A 20,953-nucleotide genomic window follows, 5' to 3' on the forward strand; every position below is an offset into this window, starting at 1 on the left:
AGTTTGGGTTCCGCCAGAACCACTCGGCTCCAGTCCTCATTACAACCGTGGTCCAAATATGGACAAAAGAGCTGACTTCTAGAGGTGAGGTGAGAGTGACTACCCTTGACATCAAGGCACCATTTGACCGAGTGTGGCATCAAGAAGCCCTAGTAATAAAATTGAAGTCAATGGGAATCCAAGGGAAAACTTTCCACTGGGCTGGAGTCATACCTAGCACAAAAGAAGATGGTTGTGATTGTTGGAGGTTAATCATCCTAGCCCCAGAACATCGCTGCAGGCATTCCTCAGAGCAGTGTCCTAGGCCCAACCATCTTCAGCTGCTTCATCAGTGACCTTCCCTCCATCATAAGGTCAGAAGTGAGGATGTTCACCGATGATTGCACAGTGTTCAGTTCACTGATGATTGCACAATGTTCAGTTCCATTCACAACTCCTCAGAAAATGAAGCAGTCCATGTCAACATTCAGCAAGTCCTGGACGACATTCAGGCTTGGGCTGATAAGTGGCAAGTAACATTCGTGTCACACAAGTGCCAGGCAATGACTATCTCCAACAAGCAAGCGTCTAAACACCTCTCCTTCATATTCAATGACATTACCATCGTCGAATACCCCACCATCAGCATCCTGGGGGTCACCATTGACCAGAAACTTAACTGGACCAACCACGTAAATACTATGGCATCAAGAGCCAGTCAGAGACTGGGTATTCTGCCGCAAATGTCTCATCTCCTGACTCCCCAAAGCCTTTCCACCATCTGCAAGGCACATGTCAGGAGTATGATGGAATACTCTCCACTTGCCTGGATGAGTGGAGTTCCAGCAACACTCAAGAAGCTCGACACCATCCAGGACAAAGCTGCCCGCTTGATTGGCACCCCATCCACCACCTTAAACATTCACTCCCTCCACCACCAGTGCATCGTGGCTGCAGTGTGTACCATCTACAAGATTCACTGCAGTAACTCACCAAGGCTTCTTCGGCAGCACCTCCCAAACCGCGACCTCTACCACCTAGGAGGAGCACCATCACCTGCAAGTTCCCCTCCAAGTTACACACCATCCTGACTTGGAAATGTATCGTCGTTCCTTCATCGTTGCTGGGTCAAAATCCTGAATTCCCTGCCTAACAGCACTGTGGGAGTTCCTTCACCAGAAGGACAGCAGCGGTTCAAGAAGATGACTCACCGCCGTCTTCTCAAGGGCAGTTAGGGATGGGCAATAAATGCTGGCCTTGCCAGCCACGCCCACATCCTGGAACAATTTTTAAAAAATTCTTTAAAAATGAGCTGGATGATTATATGTTACATTCACTATTGTCTTTCTACTTGTGCCTTGTACCCTGATATAACATGCTGTCGAGTATAGCACATGTTTACGGGTTCCTTAAAAAAGCCAATATTAGACATACCACTTGCACGTGACATCCAAAAACAGTTTTATAAAGAAACAGCTACTGTATTTGCATTATCCAAATTATTGAATTCGATAATTTATGTCAAGGAGCATTGTCCTATTGCCACAAATGAGCATATTGTTTATTATTTTTAAAAATTCTTTTCAGGTTATAAAATTGCCACTTTAAATACATAATTGGATAACTCTGATTATTTCAATGACATTAGTCTTGTGTTCACATGGCCTTATAAGTATTTTGAGCACAGGTCTCAAAGAGTTATAACTGTCATCTGAACCTTCAGGTTAGATTGCTGCCTTGAATTCACTCCACTGTATCTCAGTGTTATTGAAGCATATGGTTCTAAAACTATTTGTACATTGACAATTTTGAAGTATTGACAGTTTGACATCATTACTTAAATTGAGCAAATCGGCTGTTAATTGATCGAAGCTTTCTGCCCCGTTTGATTTAGAAAAATTATTGGCAATCTCGTAATACATTGCAAACCCTGTCCTGTCTAAATGGCCTCTATTATTGACTGAGCTCTTTCCTCTTGCAGTCTGCTCATCACTTCAATGGGTCACATCAAACTGACAGATTTTGGACTTTCAAAGATTGGTCTGATGAGCCTGACTACCAATCTATATGAAGGGCACATTGAAAAAGACGCAAGAGAATTTCTTGACAAGCAGGTGAAAAACCCAGATAATCTTCTAGTGAACATTTTTGAGTGCTGTTATTACTGACCTCTTTTTGTGGAATTATTGTTGTGGAATATAATTGGTGTTAATCTCATTGCTACAAATCTAACTAACCACGATATATTCTGCTTTACTCCATTATCTCTCCTGCAATTTCTATCAGGTGACTTTGGAGTTGGTAGTTAAGTGAGAAATTATACTTATAAAAATCTAATCCTGAATGTCATTTGCAGTTTCTTTCACACAATGTTCTTGAAACTAAGTGCGCATTTCAGCTGCTGACATTGTGTAACAGAATAGAAATAAACATCGGGCATTCATTAATTTACATTGTCCTTGGACTAAGATAATTCTTATATATTGGTACAGAAATACTGCAAGTCCCTAAAGGATACTATAAAATTTAGTATGTGATTTGTTCTTTGTTTTACTGTTGTTACTGAAGAGAATGGCATGAGGGACAAGAAAATATAATGCATTGGAGAACTGCGCTCCCCTCTAAGAAGTGTCTCCAAACCAAGATGAGGATGAATGGTCGTCTCTCTAATGACCATAAAGCGCTTAAGTGAAATAAGTTTGATAAGTCTCAACCTAGTTTGTAGGTTATTCAAATCCACAACACGAAACTGCCTATAATTTTGCACAAATTATTTGCCTCACATAGAAAGCCCACAGGTATGAACATTTTTCTAGTGGCAGCACCAAGCTCAGGTATTGACACTTGAGAATAAATAAGCTGCCTTAACACCTACCTTAGAAAAGCTGCTTTCTGCGGCATCAATATGATTTTATTTTACTTTCCACAGCAGCCATTATTATGGGCCCAAAATTCCACATGGGCTATTTTGGCGCAGTTGAAGAGGTACGTCCGATTTTTTTTTTTAGTGACCCAACTGTGCCAAAAAAAAGTTCCAAGTTTCGCCGGCATAACACTTTCATTTTGGAGTGGCGCAGATTGTCCTTAAGCTCTATGGGTGGAGCTTAAATTCTGTGCTGAAAAACTGAGGTTGCCAGGGTAATGAGGGACGCTCTGAAGGGCTGAGGTACAGCATTTCCCCTTTTTAAATAGATCAGTAAGTGAGATGTTTTTCACCTCTGACGGTGCCGGTGCTGCTGCAATCCCGGGCCGAAAGGCCCTGCCACCCACCACCACCGGACCGCTGCAATCCTGGGCCAAAAGGTCTCTTCCCCCCCCGTCCCCCACCACCACCGGCCAGCTCCTATCCTGGGCCGAAAGGCCCCCGTACCGGCCCGCTGCCATCCGTGTAATTTGTCTTCTCTGCATTTTATGAACATGGATTATATCTCGCCTCATTCTTTTCTCCCATGAAAACAAGTTTAGTTCTGATTCTTTCTTCTTAATGAAGGTCCGCTTACCGATCCGCTCCCCCGCCCGACCCTGGCCCCGAGTGCACTCCCGGTCTGCCTCTAGCCCAGGCCGAATGGCCTCCTCCGATTTACTTACCTGTGCCAATTTCTTTAACTCTGTGCAAGGGTTTTCTGGAGAGGCCACATACGCTGGCCTAAGCAGAACTGGAGTAACTATCAGCTGGCCAAAGTTCCCTAAATGGCTGAAAAAAAAACTTAACCTAAACAAATCGTAACTGACTGAGTTACACTGGTGCAAATTGATTGGGGACATTGTGGGTTTTTACCTTGGGCCAAAAAAAGCAGCCTGCTCCCAAAAAATGGCGCAAATCACTGGGGAAAATTGAGCCCTATGTCTTGCTATAATAAAGCAAGTTGTTGTTGTTTCTTAGTGAGATTCGCAATTTGTGTCCAGCTGTGATTTGAAGACTGCACAAATTTATTTTAAAACCACCATATATAGAGAGATACACAGAGAGGAGACTGTGATCCTACTAGATTGGGCTGGATTTGAATACAGATTCTAGAGTGAAAGAACTGTAGTGTTCTTTCAGTATCACCCATTCTTTAATATTTTTCAGTGAAAAACTGGAACGGTTTCAAAATTGTTAAAGAATATCTATCTGGATAGGAAAGGTTTAATATGTTGTAATTGTTGGCTTTAAGCCAGTGACTGTCTAGCAGTAGTTTCTTAATGAATAAAATTATTACAAAACAAATTTACTTATACTGGAAATCTAAAGGTGATCACTATTAAACTGATTCTGACCATCAGTTATGTATCTGTAATAACATTTAATAATTTGCATATTAAGTAGAAAATTATGTGAAAATATAGTTCATGGGATAAATAAATTTGGTATTTTAGCAGCTCTCTCATTTCTAACCTTTTTTTTCTTTTCCTCTTTCATTCCCCCCTCCTATTATGCATTTCTTGAAAGCAATTCCACAGATGGTGGCACTTGCACTTTGTTCAGGTGGCCAATACTAATTTGTAAGCCTGATGGTTGGCAAGTTATTTGATTGTGTGGACATTATAACTGACCCCAGTGCTGTAATCACTTGACTTTCAGCAGTGTGCACATTCCAGTAAGACATTCTGGGCAAGCCAACTTTTTTTATTTCTAATCCTGGTACAAATGTACTGCATCACCATCACCAAGACAGGACAACTCAGCAATCAGACCTGGGAAATTCCAGGTCAAATGGATTCAATGCATTTCCAACACATTTTAAAATAATGTGCTAATACTATTTAAATGGTACTATAGCAATGGTGGAGACAACAAATTATATGAATTCAAAATAACTACAGCAAGTGAATTCTGTTGTAAGGTTTGAATACACACAAGACTAATTGAATTTGACATATAGGTATATGTATAAGGAAGTGAAAGTATGCAACTGCCACCACATAGCATTCAAGCAGAGCATTTGACAATAGTCACCTGACGGATGCTTGTTGCCAAAATAAAGGGGTCTGAGTGGAATTCCGGGACAGGACTGGCACTAGCCTAACTTGCGAGAGTGGAGGACCATGTAAGAGACCTTAAAAATGATTTTGATGTTAGAAATGAGCAAGAAATTGTCCCACATATTTGGTGTTGGGAATGAAGTGTTGCTTGAAGCTTTCAGCATGGAACATGTTACATGTTTTATTGGTTAATTGGTTTTCAGATGATTTCATTTGAGTTTCAGTTGATCATATCTTTATGGAAAGTTATCAGGCATCCATAATCCTGTCTGTCAGGTGACTATTGTCAAATGCTCTGTTTGATTAAGATCTCATGTAGTATAATTATCAGTGAACCCATGCCACATGTTCCAAAATGTTGCATGATCAACTCCTATTTCTTACAATGAATAGTACACTATTTGTTTCTGATGTCTGTCTTAAATGTTAAAAACAACTAGGTAGTTTTATTGAGCTGCCTTCATTTTCCAGGTATTTATGGACACAGCCACATCAGAGTGAATGTTTGTGCCATTCATTTCATCATATTGATATTTGCTAAACTGGAAAATATTTTGCTGAAGAACAGATATATAATTGGGTTTAACGCAGTGGGAAAATAAACTTTTAAAAAACTGGTTTCTTTATCTTGGCAAAGGTATGTGGAACTCCAGAATACATCGCTCCCGAAGTGATACTGCGGCAGGGTTATGGGAAGCCAGTGGATTGGTGGGCCATGGGTATAATCCTGTATGAATTTCTGGTGGGATGTGTTCCTTTTTTTGGAGATACTCCAGAGGAACTGTTTGGACAAGTGATAAGTGGTAAGTTATGCTTTGGATTTACCTTCACCACAGTTATGATTATGGAGAACATTGGATAGAAGCAGCAAATAAATCCTACAATGCCGAATTGCTTCTAGCAGCCAGAATGTTACTTTTATAGTGGAAGTCAAAATACCCTTCTACAGTACAATATCTTCCAAGGGGATTCCCAGTCTTCTAATTCTGTTAGGGTTAGCTGTCAGTGTGTCAGCTATGGCTCAGTGGGTAGCACACTCTTCTCTGAGACAAATGTTGTGGGTTCAAATCCCACTCCAGGGACTTGAGCGCATAAATCTAGGCTGACACTCCAGTGTAGTGTTGGGGGAGTGCTGCACTGTCGGAGGTGCCATCTTTCGGATGAGACATTAAACAGAGATCTCTTTCAGGTGGACGTAAAAGATCTCATGGCACTATTTCGAAGAAGAGCAGGGGAGTTATCCCTGGTGACTGGCCAATGTTATCCCTCAATCAGCGTAACAAAAACAGATTATCTGGTCATTATCACATTGCTGTTTGCGGACCTAGAGCGCGCACACAGCGCATTGTGGGCTGGCCTGTGCTGTCCCTGGGCCCTCTGCTCTTCTGGGCCCTGTACCCTCATTTGCCGCACCTCCGCCACGATCTCTCGCCGCTCCTTCGCCACAAAACACTCGCCACACCTCATGCAGCAGAGCAGGTCTCCGGTCGTCCTGGTTAACCCTTGCCACTCGATAAAGGCCTAGCTCTGTCAAGCCCGTGTGGTGGCTGATGTGCAACCGTCACCACGCGTTAAAAAAATCCATGCACAGGCATCTTCTATCCCTTCAACTAGAGTTCAGGACTGGAATATCGGGTCCTTCATTGAAACATCTGTGAACTCATGTGGAAGCAAATCATCCTCGTTCAAGGAGCTGCCTATGATGATGATGATGATTGTGGGAGCTGCTGTACGCAAATTGGCTGCTGCGTTTCCCACATTATAACAATGACTGCACTCCAAAAGTAATTCATTCTCTGCAAAGCACTTTGAGACATCCAGTGGTCATGAAAGGTGCTATATAAATGCAAGTCTTTCTTTATATTATCCCCAAAGTGCTGTTATTAGAGTGATGGTTAACGCACATACAAAAATCTTTTGTGCATTATTTTAATAAAGTTGTCAACTTATTTTAAACTGGATATAGTAGTTCTACATAAGTGCATTAAACAATGTACCAAGAATAGCATTCAGCAGATTTTATATAGAGTTACAGAACAGAAACAGGGCAGGTTACATAAGAACATAAGAATTAGGAACAGGAGTAGGCCATCTAGCCCCTCGAACCTGCTCTGCCATTTAACAAGATCATGGCTGATCTGGCCGTGGACTCAGCTCCACTTACCCGCCCGCTCCCCATAACCCTTAATTCCCTTATTGGTTAAAAATCTGTCCATCTGTGACTTGAATACATTCAATGAGCTCGTCTCAACTGCTTCCTTGGGCAGAGAATTCCACAGATTCACAACCCTCTGGGAGAAGAAATTCCTTCTCAATTCGGTTTTAAATTGGCTCCCCCGTATTTTGAGGCTGTGCCCCCTAGTTCTAGTCTCCCCGACCAGTGGAAACAACCTCTCTGCTTCTATCTTGTCTATTCCTTTCATTATTTTAAATGTTTCTATAAGATCACCCCTCATCCTTCTGAACTCCAATGAGTAAAGACCCAGTCTACTCAATCTATCATCATACAGTAACCCCCTCACCTCTGGAATCAGCCTCGTGAATCGTCTCTGTACCCCCTCCAAAGCTAGTATATCCTTCCTTAAGTAAGGTGACCAAAACTGCACGCAGTACTCCAGGTGCGGCCTCACCAATACCCTATACAGTTGCAGAAGGACCTCCCTGCTTTTGTACTCGATCCCTCTCGCAATGAAGGCCAACATTCCATTCGCCTTCCTGATTACCTGCTGCACCTGCAATCTAACTTTTTGGGATCCAAAAGAGTTTCATGCACAAGGACCCCCAGGTCCCTCTGCACCGCAGCATGTTGTAATTTCTCCCCATTCAAATAATATTCTCTTTTACTGTTTTTTTTTTTCCCAAGGTGGATGACCTCACACTTCCCGACATTGTATTCCATCTGCCAAACCTTAGCCCATTCGCTTAACCTATCTAAATCTCTTTGCAGCCTTTCTGTTGGTGTTTATCCTTCACACAAGCAGTAATCCTAACTCCATGTGCCCGCCCTGTTCCCATATCCCTTCATTCCCTTTCCTTCAACCACTTTCTGATCTATTCTCTTTGATACAGTCTCTGCTTCAATCACTAACGCCAGTCATGCATTTCACAGCCATACAATCCTCCGTTTAAAAAAAAAAAAGTATTTGCTGCTCTTTGGCCTAAATCTCTTGCATTTCATCTTGTAGCTGTGTCACAGTTTAGGTCTCAAAGAGGATATTCAGTTATTTTCAGATGGGGTGCAGAAAAGGGCTACACGGTTGATCCCAGATCTTAAGGGAATGACGTATGAAGAAAGATTGACTACCTTGGATCTTTTCTCTCTTGAAAAGAGAAGACTGACGGGATATGATAGAAGTATTTAAAACTATGAAAGGTTTGAACAAATTGGATCAAAGTAAGTTTTTCTACCATGAACAGAATTTAAGCATAAGGGGCCATATTTACAAATTAAGGACAACAAAGGAAAACAGGAAATGCAAGGGGAACTTTTTTTCTAAAAGGGTGGCAAGTATATGGAACAGATTACTGGTATGTATGGTGGAATAATAAACCTTAATGGTTTTCAAGAATGGTTTTCAGATTCTGTCATCAAATGGAATTTAGAGTTAAATGCACCAAAGGAATACTGTAGATAGGTGGATTAGATGGACCGATGGTCTTCTGCCTGAAACTGTTACTATGTAAACTAGGCTCTGTTCAAAATGATGGACTTCGATAAGGTAAATAGAGAAAATCTATTTCTGCTGGTCATGTATCGATAACTAGAGGGTATGATTTTAGGCTCATCTCCAAAAGAACACAAGTTAGGAGGTTTGCACAGAGGGTTGTGGAGACTTAGAATATCCCATCAGAAAGGGTGGTAGAAACAAATTAATAGTAGCCTTTGAAAGGGAAGTAGGTAATTATATGGGCCCTGAATTCGTGGTTGATATGATGGCGTACTCTTAGAGTATTCTTTGAAATTGATCGCAAGATCGGGATTTCCGCATGCGCTAAGTCCCGAACTTGCGATTTGTCAAGTTCTGACTGCACATAGGCTTCTCTGCAAGTTTCACCTCATTCAAATCAATGTGCTGCCAAAAGGTTGGGCTAATTGCCCACCTACTGCACATTAATTACCCTGAATTTTTTTACATCTGGTGCAAACAGGCTCAGGAGCCTGTTGCAACAGCACAAGGGGAAGGGGATGAGAACAATGTATTAATGTTGAGCTAGGTTTATGTTACAACCCATAACAATGAGGCACTGGTTCAGGTCTTGGTGGATACAAACTTTGAAAGAAACTTTTATTTGTTCGAGTTTGAAAACGGGGCTTTTTATGTTACCATCTTTGTTGCCCAAAAACCTTTTTTAGTTTAGTTTAATTATTTCCCAACTACTATTTAGATAGGAATTAATTCACTTTCATGATTTCCTCAGGCATTTATAACTTTTGATTTTAGATTATTTAAATGAATCAAAATTTAGCCTAATAGAGGAGAAATTAATTCAATAGACTTTAATTATAAGTTTATGTTGTCATGGCCCAGAATTGAAGGGCCAATGTTAATTCAGCTGCATGATTTTTATAAAAAGCATCCTAATAGAGTTTTATGGTTTTAAGGACACCTTCTGTAAAAAAGTATCTCGAGATTTTTCAATGTTTGATCGAATTATATTAATGCTGAAATCTTGCTTTGTGTATTAAATACTACTGCTTTGTTTCCTGATTGGCTAAGAGTCAGGAAGTGAAAGGAGCTCACTGCCCCACGTGATCCCAGGTTCGATACTCACGCCACTATGCTGCACACAACTTTGCTGCATTTGAAAGCAACTTTTCGAAATGGGGTTTGCAAGGGGATTTCGTTCGAATGTCGGTGGAGTACTCCTTAGCTACACCGCTGACCACGAATTCAGATCTATGAAAAATAACACATTTAAAGCATATATTGGGAGCAGACAAGATAATTGGACTAAGTGGATTGTTCTTTCAGAGAGCTGGCACAGGAGTAATGGGCCAAGTGACCTCTTGTGCTGTGATTATATGATTTGATTTTGTAGGAAGTTTTGAATTATTTGAATTAGATGTTACAAGTATTTAAGTATTTATTTGTTTCACATAAAATCTTTCATTGGTACCATTTTGTTTCATTGCTCAGATGAGATAGCTTGGCCTGATGGAGATGATGCTTTACCACCTGATGCCGAGGATCTCATCTCAAAGCTGCTAAGGCAAAATCCGTTGGAACGACTGGGTACAGGTAATGATTAGTATTTACTTTCCTGAAGTATGACCAATGTTAGAATTCTACTGGATTGGAATCTAAAATTCTGGAACATGAACAAGATATTACAGGTATAGCCATGGGTAAAATTGCTGTGTGTTTGTGCATTTCAATTGCATCTCTCTCTATCTCTTTCCTCTTCCCCCATTATTGATATTTCTACTTTTATATCTGAACTTATTTTGAAATCTCAACACCAACCTCTTACCTGAAAGGCAATTGACAAGATATCAGTACAGTTTTGCAATGTATTGGGATCTTATTTTTAGTACACTAAAGAATAATTAAACAGTGTGTGCGCTTCTGCTGGCTTATTGTTGTACAATTGTATTTTTCTGTAAGGAAATTAAAACCGCGAATTACAGTTTTTATTAAAAAGAAGGCTTTGCTCTTGGTGTGTGAGGAAGGGTTACAGGATGATGAAAGTGCTCAACTTTGCCCTTTCATGTGGGATCAAGATTGGTGGACCTGAATCAACACAGAACTATGCTTTCTTCTCCATAGGCAGTGCTTATGAAGTCAAGCAACATAGGTTCTTCACAGACCTGGACTGGAACAGTCTGCTCCGACAGAAGGCAGAATTCATTCCTCAGCTTGAGTCAGAAGATGACACCAGTTACTTTGACAGTAGGTAGAGTTTAGAAACTTGTAACTTGGGGTTGAAAGATAAAATTCTAACTAAAATCCTTCATCTTCTTTTGTTTCATTGTTGTTTGTTGCATTACTGTAGAGGAAAGTCCTACTATTTGCACTTTGAAAAATAAAATGGTAACCAAGAATTATAATATAACGTTTGTATATTACATTTTTACATTCCTACCCAATAATTTGTTCAAAATGTGTTGACGATCTTATCAGGATAACTGGCTGGAAAAAGTTGCTGAGATGGGTGGGGGGCTGATTTAACATACATAGCTGAAATTATACCATTTTAGCAGCATCCTCCATCATGTTTACGATGATTAATTTTGGCCTGGATTTTGCAGTGGTAATGACGGCGAAACGGTAATGACTGTGAAACTATCAGCGTTCCCCGTCATTAGCCCCTAAAACTGACTCTTCCTTCAGGATTTAGTGCTTGCGCAGATAAACGCCGAAATCCTGAAGGTGCGGTTAGGCCACGATGTGGAACTCCCCATAGCCGGCAATCAGTGAAATCATTTGAACTGACGAAAAAGTAAGCTTTTCCACTCTAAAATCGTTGTTAAACACCTTGTTGGAATAGGTGTAACTGGGATTTTAAACGCCTTGTTGGAATAGGTGTAACTGGGATTTTAATGATGTATTGACAAACAACTGTTGGGTCGTGAAAAACTAATTTTATATTCATGGAATGACAGATTTCTCCATTATGATAACGATTACTAGATTTAAAAATAATAATATATATTTTTTTAAGTTTCCTCTTTAACCCCATGTGTATGTCCCAATCTTTATTTCGCTCTCCATAAACTGTTTAAAAAGGTGAATAGATAATTGGTGCTTTTTATTTCCTGGTTTGCTGTCCGTGAGAATTCTTCAAAGTGATTGGCTGCCTAGACACTTTGATGACATCGTTGCTGCACTACACTGGGGGTCCCTTTTTTACAGCACTACAATCAAATTAAGGTTGAGAAAGCTAAAGCTTTCGCCACAGAGATCGCAAGATCTTTGTGGACAGCTTTCTTTGAGGTCAGTGGCAATCACTGTTGCATCACCGCTAATCGCAAATTCCTGGTTGTTATTTCACCACATTTGTGATTGAGTTCAATAAATTTTGCACTCACCATGTAAGTAAAAATCAAAAGAACCTTTTTTTTTTAAAAAACGGTGCAAGTTAATCATAGTGCTTTTCCTTTACTTTAAAAACAAATTGTACTGCACATAAAATGAGGAATATCAGATGTAGATACCAGTTAAGCCCCTCAATGTCAGTATCAAGTGCTCTCAGCTCAACTGTAGGCAATCCCTCTGCTTGCAACGAACAATGAACATTCACTGCAGCCTCAGAAAAACCTTCCAAGAACTTTGCTTTCCTCTAACTCTGGCCTCTTGTGCATCCCCCACTCCCTTCATCTCAGCATCGGTGGCCGTGCCTTCAGCCTTCTAGGCCCTAAGCTCTGGAATTACCTCCCTAAACCTTGCATCTCCTTTAAGACCCTCCTTAAAATCTAGCTCTTTGACCAAGCTTTTAGTCACCCCACCTAATATCCTATTTTGGACTACGCTTCTTTGAAGTGCCTTGGGATGTTTTTCTAAGTGCATGTTGTAGTTTAGTGCATATTAATGAGTAATTTTGTTCCAGTGACCTCACAACTCAACCAGTCATTCTCATTTCATGGTCCTTGTAGATGGAGGTTTTATTCCTATTCTTTTGGCTTGAACTTGAACTTGAGATGACAGTGCTGAAAACAGCCCTTTCCAAATCTTCAAGCTCACAAAAATCAAACAGGACAAAGCAACAAGTTTAAAAAAAAAACTGAGTTGTTCAGACTTCAAAGCCCAGAATCTCAGAACTTGGTCTGCATGTGACTCTAGGGTCACAGGTTGAACACCTCTGTTGCACCGCCCAGTCACCTAATGACGAGATGATTTGTAATAGAAATATAATAATAATATTCCTCCCTCTTTAAAATTAAGTTTGGTGGAAAAATTTGTTACATTACTACAAATAAAAAAAGAAAACAAATGTAGTCAAAGCCACTACTATGCAGATTTGATAGTTTACTGACCATTTTTACCAAGTCTTTTGTTGCTGATGTACAGTTTGGTTTGTTATTTTCAAGCAACACTAACCATCTGACTTGTGCTCAAAAGGTTCTAATTGAGATGTCTTGTGTGCAAAGATGACAATTTAGAATCACCTGAATTAGTGCTAATTTTTGATGCACTGATATCTTTCTTGTCTTAGCTCGATCTGACAGGTACCACCATCTTGATTCTGATGAGGAAGATGATACTAATGATGATGACCATGTAGAAATTAAACAGTTTTCATCATGTTCACCGAGATTCAGCAAGGCAAGTACAATATCTAGATCACTGAATGAGAGTTATTACTGGGTCTCTTTTCAGGGTTTACAGTAGTACAGGTTCGACGTCCAAAATCGGGAGTTCCGAAATCCAGAATGTTCCAGAATCCGGACACCGGGCCGATCCGTGGCGGGGTCGTCTGGAAACTGGAAAATGTTCCGATATCCGGACTCCCCCGCCTCGGCGATCCGACTTCGCCTGCCCCGCCCGGACCTCGGTGTGGCCTGACCTCGCACCGGCGCCTGCCCCAACCTCGGCCTGCCCAACCCCATCCCGGCCCGACTTCGTGCGGCATTACTCGGCCCGCCCCGGCCCGACTTCGCGCGGCCTGCCCCAGCCCCGGCCCGACTTCGCGCGGCCTGCCCCGGCCCGACTTCGCGCGGCCTGCCCCGGCCCGACTTCGCGCGGCCTGCCCCGGCCCGACTTCGCGGCATTACTCGGCCCGCCCCGACTCGACTTCGCGCGGCCTGCCCCAGCCCCGGCCCGACTTCGCGCGGCCCGACTTCGCGGCATTACTCGGCCCGCCCCGGCCCGACTTCGCGCGGCCTGCCCCAGCCCCGGCCCGACTTCGCGCGGCCTGCCCCGGCCCGACTTCGCGGCATTACTCGGCCCGCCCCGGCCCGACTTCGCGGCATTACTCGGCCCGCCCCGGCCCGACTTCGCGGCCTGCCCCGGCCCGACTTCGCGGCATTACTCGGCCCGCCCCGACTCGACTTCGCGCGGCCTTTCGCGGCATTACTCGGCCCGCCCCGGCCCGACTTCGCGCGGCCTTTCGCGGCATTACTCGGCCCGCCCCGGCCCGACTTCGCGCGGCCTGCCCCGATCCCGACCCGGCCCGACTTCACGCGGCATTACTCGGCCCGACCCGGCCCGACTTCACGCGGCATTACTCGGCCCGACCCGGCCCGACTTCACGCGGCATTACTCGGCCTGCCCCGGCCCGACCACGCGGCATTACTCGGCCTGCCCCGGCCCGACCACGCGGCATTACTCGGCCCGACCCGGCCCGACTTCACGCGGCATTACTCGGCCTGCCCCGGCCCGACCACGCGGCATTACTCGGCCTGCCCCGGCCCGACCACGCGGCATTACTCGGCCTGCCCCGGCCCGACCACGCGGCATTACTCGGCCCGACCCGGCCCGACCACGCGGCATTACTCGGCCCGTCCCGGCCCGACCACGCGGCATTACTCGGCCCGTCCCGGCCCGACCACGCGGCATTACTCGGCCCGTCCCGGCCCGACCACACGGCATTACTCGGCCCGACCCGGCCCGACCACGCGGCATTACTCGGCCCTTCTCGGCCCATCCCGGCCCGACCACGCGGCATTACTCGGCCCGTCCCGGCCCGACCACGCGGCATTACTCGGCCCGACCCGGCCCGACCACGCGGCATTACTCGGCCCTTCTCGGCCCGTCCCGGCCCGACCACGCGGCATTACTCGGCCCGACCCGGCCCGACCACGCGGCATTACTCGGCCCGTCCCGGCCCGACCACGCGGCATTACTCGGCCCGTCCCGGCCCGACCACGCGGCATTACTCGGCCCGTCCCGGCCCGACCACGCGGCATTACTCGGCCCGACCCGGCCCGACCACGCGGCATTACTCGGCCCTTCTCGGCCCGTCCCGGCCCGACCACGCGGCATTACTCGGCCCGTCCCGGCCCGACCACGCGGCATTACTCGGCCCTTCTCGGCCCGTCCCGGCCCGACCACGCGGCATTACTCGGCCCTTCTCGGCCCGTCCCGGCCCGACCACGCGGCATTACTCGGCCCGTCCCGGCCCGACCACGCGGCATTACTCGGCCCTTCTCGGCCCGTCCCGGCCCGACCACGCGGCATTACTCGGCCCTTCTCGGCCCGTCCCGGCCCGACCACGCGGCATTACTCGGCCCGTCCCGGCCCGACCACGCGGCATTACTCGGCCCTTCTCGGCCCGTCCCGGCCCGACCACGCGGCATTACTCGGCCCGTCCCGGCCCGTCCCGGCCCGACCACGCGGCATTACTCGGCCCGACCCGGCCCGACCACGCGGCATTACTCGGCCCGTCCCGGCCCGACCACGCGGCATTACTCGGCCCGTCCCGGCCCGACCACGCGGCATTACTCGGCCCGTCCCGGCCCGACCACGCGGCATTACTCGGCCCGACCCGGCCCGACCACGCGGCATTACTCGGCCCGTCCCGGCCCGACCACGCGGCATTACTCGGCCCGTCCCGGCCCGACCACGCGGCATTACTCGGCCCTTCTCGGCCCGTCCCGGCCCGACCACGCGGCATTACTCGGCCCTTCTCGGCCCGTCCCGGCCCGACCACGCGGCATTACTCGGCCCGTCCCGGCCCGACCACGCGGCATTACTCGGCCCTTCTCGGCCCGTCCCGGCCCGACCACGCGGCATTACTCGGCCCGTCCCGGCCCGACCACGCGGCATTACTCGGCCCGCCCCGGCCCGACTTTGCGCGGCCCGACCTCGGCACAGCCCCCGCTCCCACCCAGCTACCCACCTACCTCGGCTGCCCGACCCCAACTACCTCGGGCCAGACAAGGAACTCCTCCATGGCGGTGATGCCCTGCCCGAACACTCGAACAACTCATCGACGAGCACCCCCCTCCCCCTCTCTCTGGGCTCGGGTGTTTCCGGATTCCTGATGTCAGAAAAACGTTTCAAAATCCGGCAAAACACCAAATGCGGAACGGCCTCGGTCCCGAGTTGACCTTATATGGGAGTTGACCTTTCCCGCAGTTCCTAGCGTATACAATGTGCTCACTGTAGATGCTCTGTTCTTCCATTCACGGCTTCTCTCACACATACGCATATGTACACCCACGCCCCGATGACAAACCTTCCCATTTGCTAAGAGCTCTTGATAGGAAGAATGAGACATGGCAATATAAACTAAATGGTACAATTTTAAACACAGCACAGTAACGGAGACACCCGAGGTGTATGAACACAAATCTTTGAAGATAGCAGGACAAGCTAAGAAGGCCATTTAAGAAAGCATATGGGAAATTTGGCTTTATTAATAGAGGCATAGAGTACAAAGGCAAGAAAGTTAGGCTAAACCTTTATAAAGCACTGGCTTGGCCTCAGCTGGATTATTGTGTTCAGTTCTAGGTATCAACTTTAGGAAGGATATCAAGGCCAAGAGAAAGTGCAGAAGAACTTTACTAGACGAGAATGGTACCAGGGATGAGTGACTTCAGTTATGTGGAGAAACTGGAGAAGCTGTGGTTGTTCTCATTAGAGCAGTGAAGGTTAAGAGGAGATTTGATAGAGGTGTTCAAAATCAGTTGAACGGTTTGGATAGAGTAAATAAGGAGAAACCGTTTCCAGTGGTAGATCGGTCAGTAACCAGAGGACCCAGATTTAAGTTGATGGGTGAAAGAACTAGGGGCAACATGAGGATTTTTTTAACGCAGTGAGGTGTTGTGATCTGGAATGCACTGTCAGAAAGGGTCGTGCACACAGATTCAGTACTAAGTTTCAAGAGGGAATTGGATAAATATTTGAATGGAAAACATTTACAGGGCTATGGGGACAGAGCCGCAGAGTGGGACTGACTGGATTGCTCTTTCAAGGAGCTGGCACAGGTGCAATCGGCCGAATGGCCGCCTCCTGTGCTGTGTCATTCTATGATTCTGTGGTAAGCGATATTGTTGTGGCATCAGTTCCCAGACATTCAAGTGAGAATCATGGTGGTGGGCTTTATCTAGGTTGGCAAGTTCTCCGTTACATCCGACACCCATAATTCTTGGCAAGAAGAAAAAGAAGTAGCAACCCAGAGATGTGAAGAAGATTTAATAGTGCACAGAGAGGGTTAACTTCACCTTTGAAATGCCCCAAATGCCCCGAGAACGATGCCTGCGTGTTTGTACCAAAAGGATTAAAGACGTGTACTCTGACTTCTATAGCAGGCATCCAGGTAGCACAAGATCATTCAAATTGGTGCTTTGTCACATGCAGGTGACTGCTGGAAAAAGCCAATTTATTTTTCAGTAGATTTCCAGCCTGTCGGTGAACTTCAACCCTTACTTTATTTGGTTTACAGGCAAGATCATCATAAAATGCGGCAACCGCCACCTTGGAGTTAATTTAAACAATCTCGTGTAGCTAAATTATTTAAAGAAATAAAGATTTGCATTTATATAGCGTCTTTCATGACCAATGAAGTACTTTTGATGTGTAGTCACTGTTGTAATGTGGGATTTGTAGATTAGACTATGACTAGAATTTATAGTCATAGTGATTAATTTGTAAGTGTGATGATAATTATACTTTACTGTATTGGACAGTGGGCGAATTTGGCCCGATAGACATGTACAGCCCTTGCTAATTGTAAAGTCCAGAATGTTGTAAAAATCTAACTTCAGATACTTGTTTTTTCTTAAAACCTTGTTATTGAGTTTCTGCACTTTTTAACACAAAATTATAACGTTACCATTAAATAGCCGCATGAAAACGAACAAATGTCTTCATCTTTTAGGTTTATAGTAGCATGGAACGGCTATCACTACATGAAGAAAAGAAAACACCACCCCCAACTAAACGCAGCTTCAGTGAGGAGAAGGAGGACAGAATTGACAAGTTGGATGGCCTTGGTGGCCTGAAGACCCGAGATAGGAGCTGGATAATTGGCTCTCCTGAAATGTGAGTTAACTCTCTGCTGTCAAATTGAGAGAGGAAATAAAATTGACCAAGTAATGTGCTGTCTCCTCAGAATCAGATTATGGTCAGCTAGTGGTTGTTAGTATTTGTAAAATCTGTGCAGAAATGGTTGTCTGTAATGATCACCTTTGGGACTGGTTAGATTGTGTCTCAATAGCAGTTGTAGCGGGAATTAGTTAAAATTAATGTTGGATGGCTTGGACTGGTGGTGGTTTTAAGAACAGCTTTCACTGTATTTCATGTCCATAACTGTCTACATCTCGTATCTCTTCCATTGATTCGGGAGATTTGACAATCTTAAGAACATAAGAGCACTCTTCATTAGAAAACACTTGAGGCATAAATCGTCAATAGGCAATTTAAATTACATTTAAAAAGCGAATATTCTCTGACAGTGAAAGCGGTTGCCAGCATCATGCAGAATCTTTCAACAAAAATACCAACCTAAACTCTGGTTATTTGATATTGCAAGCAGAACAGTTCAGTCTTTGTTAAACTTGGCACAAAGTTTCTTTTTAACTTTAGATGCCAAATTTTGCAGGATAATTGCATCAGTACATTTTGTTAATGCCTATGTCCTTTCCACCCTTAAGTGTGATTACTTTTTCCCATTACTGTATCTAGGCAACATTGATCCTTGTGAGGTGCCCAGTCCTAGCAGTTACTGTATATTCTCTGGCGACACTGATCCTGTACAGATTTTTATAGGTGCAGTCAAATTTTATCCTGAAATTGTAGAGTCAAAAATAGCAATTTAAAAAAAAAACACAAAGATCGCCCATATTTTGAACTGACCAATTAACAATCCTGAATTGTATTTCATCATCATCATCATCGTAGGCAGTCCCTCGAAGTGAGGATGACTTGCTTCCTCACCAAAAAGGAATGAGTTCACAGGTGTTTCAATGAAGGACCTAATATTCCAGATCCCGAACTACATCTTGGAGGGTGGAAGATGCCTGTGTTTGGATTTGTTTAACGTGTGGTGGCCGTTGCACACCAGCCAACACACGGGCTTGACAGAGCTAGGTCTTGGTCCAGTGGCAAGGATTACCTAAGACGACTGGAGACCAGCTCTGCTGCACGGACTGAGCACGCGCACACATCACAGTGTAGGCTGGCTCCTGCTGCCCCTGGGCCCTCTCCTCTTCTGGGCCTCAGACTCACGCCTCTCCTGGGCCCTGGTCACTTTCCTCTACAACTCTTGCCGCTCCTTCGCCCCTCCTGCTGTGCCTGCCCGCACTGCAATCAGCGACCTGACTTCGCAGCCGTCGCCCTCCTGCAGTGGTATGCCGCCGCACGCTGCTCCCTCTGATGGCCCCGGCCTGCTGATGGTCTTGCAGGCCAGGACCGCGCTGATTTGCAGGCCGGGCGGCCGCACGCTACTCCCTCGAATGCAGTCTTTCAGTCACTAGAAGTATACTACTAGAAGGAGTGGGGTTTTTTTTCTAATTCTTTGGCCAAGACTGGGAATTAAACATACAGGGGTATCTGACAATTTGGAAAGATAGACAAGAAGGGAAAGGAGATGGTGTAGCTCTGTTAATAAATGATGATATCAGGGCTGTTGTGAGAGACAATATTGGCTCTAATGAACAAAATGTTGAATCATTGTGGGTGGAGATTGGAGATAGTAAGGGGAAAAAGTCACTGGTGGGCATAGTTTATAGGCCCCCAAATAATAACTTCACGGTAGGGCGGACAATAATCAAGGGAATAATGGAGGCATGTGAAAAAGGAACGGCAGTAATCATGGGGGATTTTAACCTACATATCAATTGGTCAAATCAAATCGCACGGGGTAGCCTTGAGGAGGAATTCATAGAATGCATATGGGATTGTTTCTTAGAACAGTATGTTACAGAACCTACAAGGGAACAAGCTATCTTAGATCTGGTTCTGTAATAAGACAGGAATAATAAACGATCTCCGAGTAAAAGATCCTCTCGGAATGAGTGATCACAGTATGGTTAAATTTGTAATACAGATTGAGAGTGAGGAAGTAGTGTCTCAAACGAGCGTACTATGCTTAAACAAAGGGGACTACAGTGGGATGATGGCAGAGTTGGCTAAAGGAGACTGGGAACACAGACTAAACGGTGGCACAATTGAGGAACAGTGGAGGACTTTTAAGGAGCTCTTTCATAGTGCTCAACAAAAATATATTCCAGTGAAAAAGAAGGGCGGTAAGAAAAGGGATAACCAGCCGTGGATAACCAAGAAAATAAAGGAGAGTATCAAATTAAAAACCAATGCGTATAAGGTGGCCAAGGTTAGTGGGAAACGAGAAGATTGGGAAAATTTTAAATGACAGCAAAGAATGACTAAGAAAGCAATAAAGAAAGGAAAGATAGATTACGAAAGTAAACTTGCGCAAAACATAAAAACAGATAGTAAAAGCTTTTACCGATATATAAAATGGAAAAGAGTGACTAAAGTAAATGTTGGTCCCTTAGAAGATGAGAAGGGGGATTTAATAATGGGAAATGTGGAAATGGCTGAGACCTTAAACAATTATTTTGCTTCCGTCTTCACAGTGGAAGACACAAAAACCATGCCAAAAATTGCTGGTCACGGGAATGTGGGAAGGGAGAACCTTGAGATAATCACTATCACTAGGGGGGGTAGTGCTGGACAGGTTAATGGGACTCAAGGTAGACAAGTCCCCTGGTCCTGATGAAATGCATTCCAGGGTATTAAAAGAGATGGCGGAAGTTATAGCAGATGCATTCATTATAATCTACCAAAATTCTCTGGACTCTGGGGAGGTGCCATCAGATTGGAAAGCAGCTAATGTAACGCCTCTGTTTAAAAAAGAGGGCAGACAAAAGGCAGGTAACTATAGGCCAGTTAGTTTAACATCTGTAGTGGGGAAAATGCTTGAAGCTATCATTAAGGAAGAAATAGCGGGACATCTAGATAGGAATAGTGCAATCAAGCAGACGCAACATGGATTCATGAAGGGGAAATCATGTGTAATTAATTTACTGGAATTCTTTGAGGATATAACGAGCATGGTGGATAGAGGTGTACCGATGGATGTGGTGTATTTAGATTTCCAAAAG

The 20,953-nt window shown here is 44.9% G+C and overlaps 1 protein-coding gene across 8 annotated transcripts in view; it reads left to right on the forward strand.

The window, feature by feature from the left end:
* The window catches only part of mast2 (microtubule associated serine/threonine kinase 2), a 641,111-nt gene that overhangs the window by 594,864 nt on the left and 25,294 nt on the right, over positions 1–20,953 (forward strand). For all 8 annotated transcript variants that reach the window (XM_070886829.1, XM_070886832.1, XM_070886830.1 and 5 more), the window contains 6 exons: positions 1,961–2,093; positions 5,582–5,747; positions 10,083–10,184; positions 10,713–10,835; positions 13,099–13,208; positions 17,707–17,870. In XM_070886829.1, coding sequence (XP_070742930.1) covers positions 1,961–2,093; positions 5,582–5,747; positions 10,083–10,184; positions 10,713–10,835; positions 13,099–13,208; positions 17,707–17,870 — 798 coding nt within the window. The remainder of the gene's footprint in view (positions 1–1,960; positions 2,094–5,581; positions 5,748–10,082; positions 10,185–10,712; positions 10,836–13,098; positions 13,209–17,706; positions 17,871–20,953) is intronic.

Source organism: Pristiophorus japonicus, chromosome 8 (assembly GCF_044704955.1).
Source record: "Pristiophorus japonicus isolate sPriJap1 chromosome 8, sPriJap1.hap1, whole genome shotgun sequence".
NCBI lineage: Eukaryota > Metazoa > Chordata > Chondrichthyes > Pristiophoridae > Pristiophorus > Pristiophorus japonicus.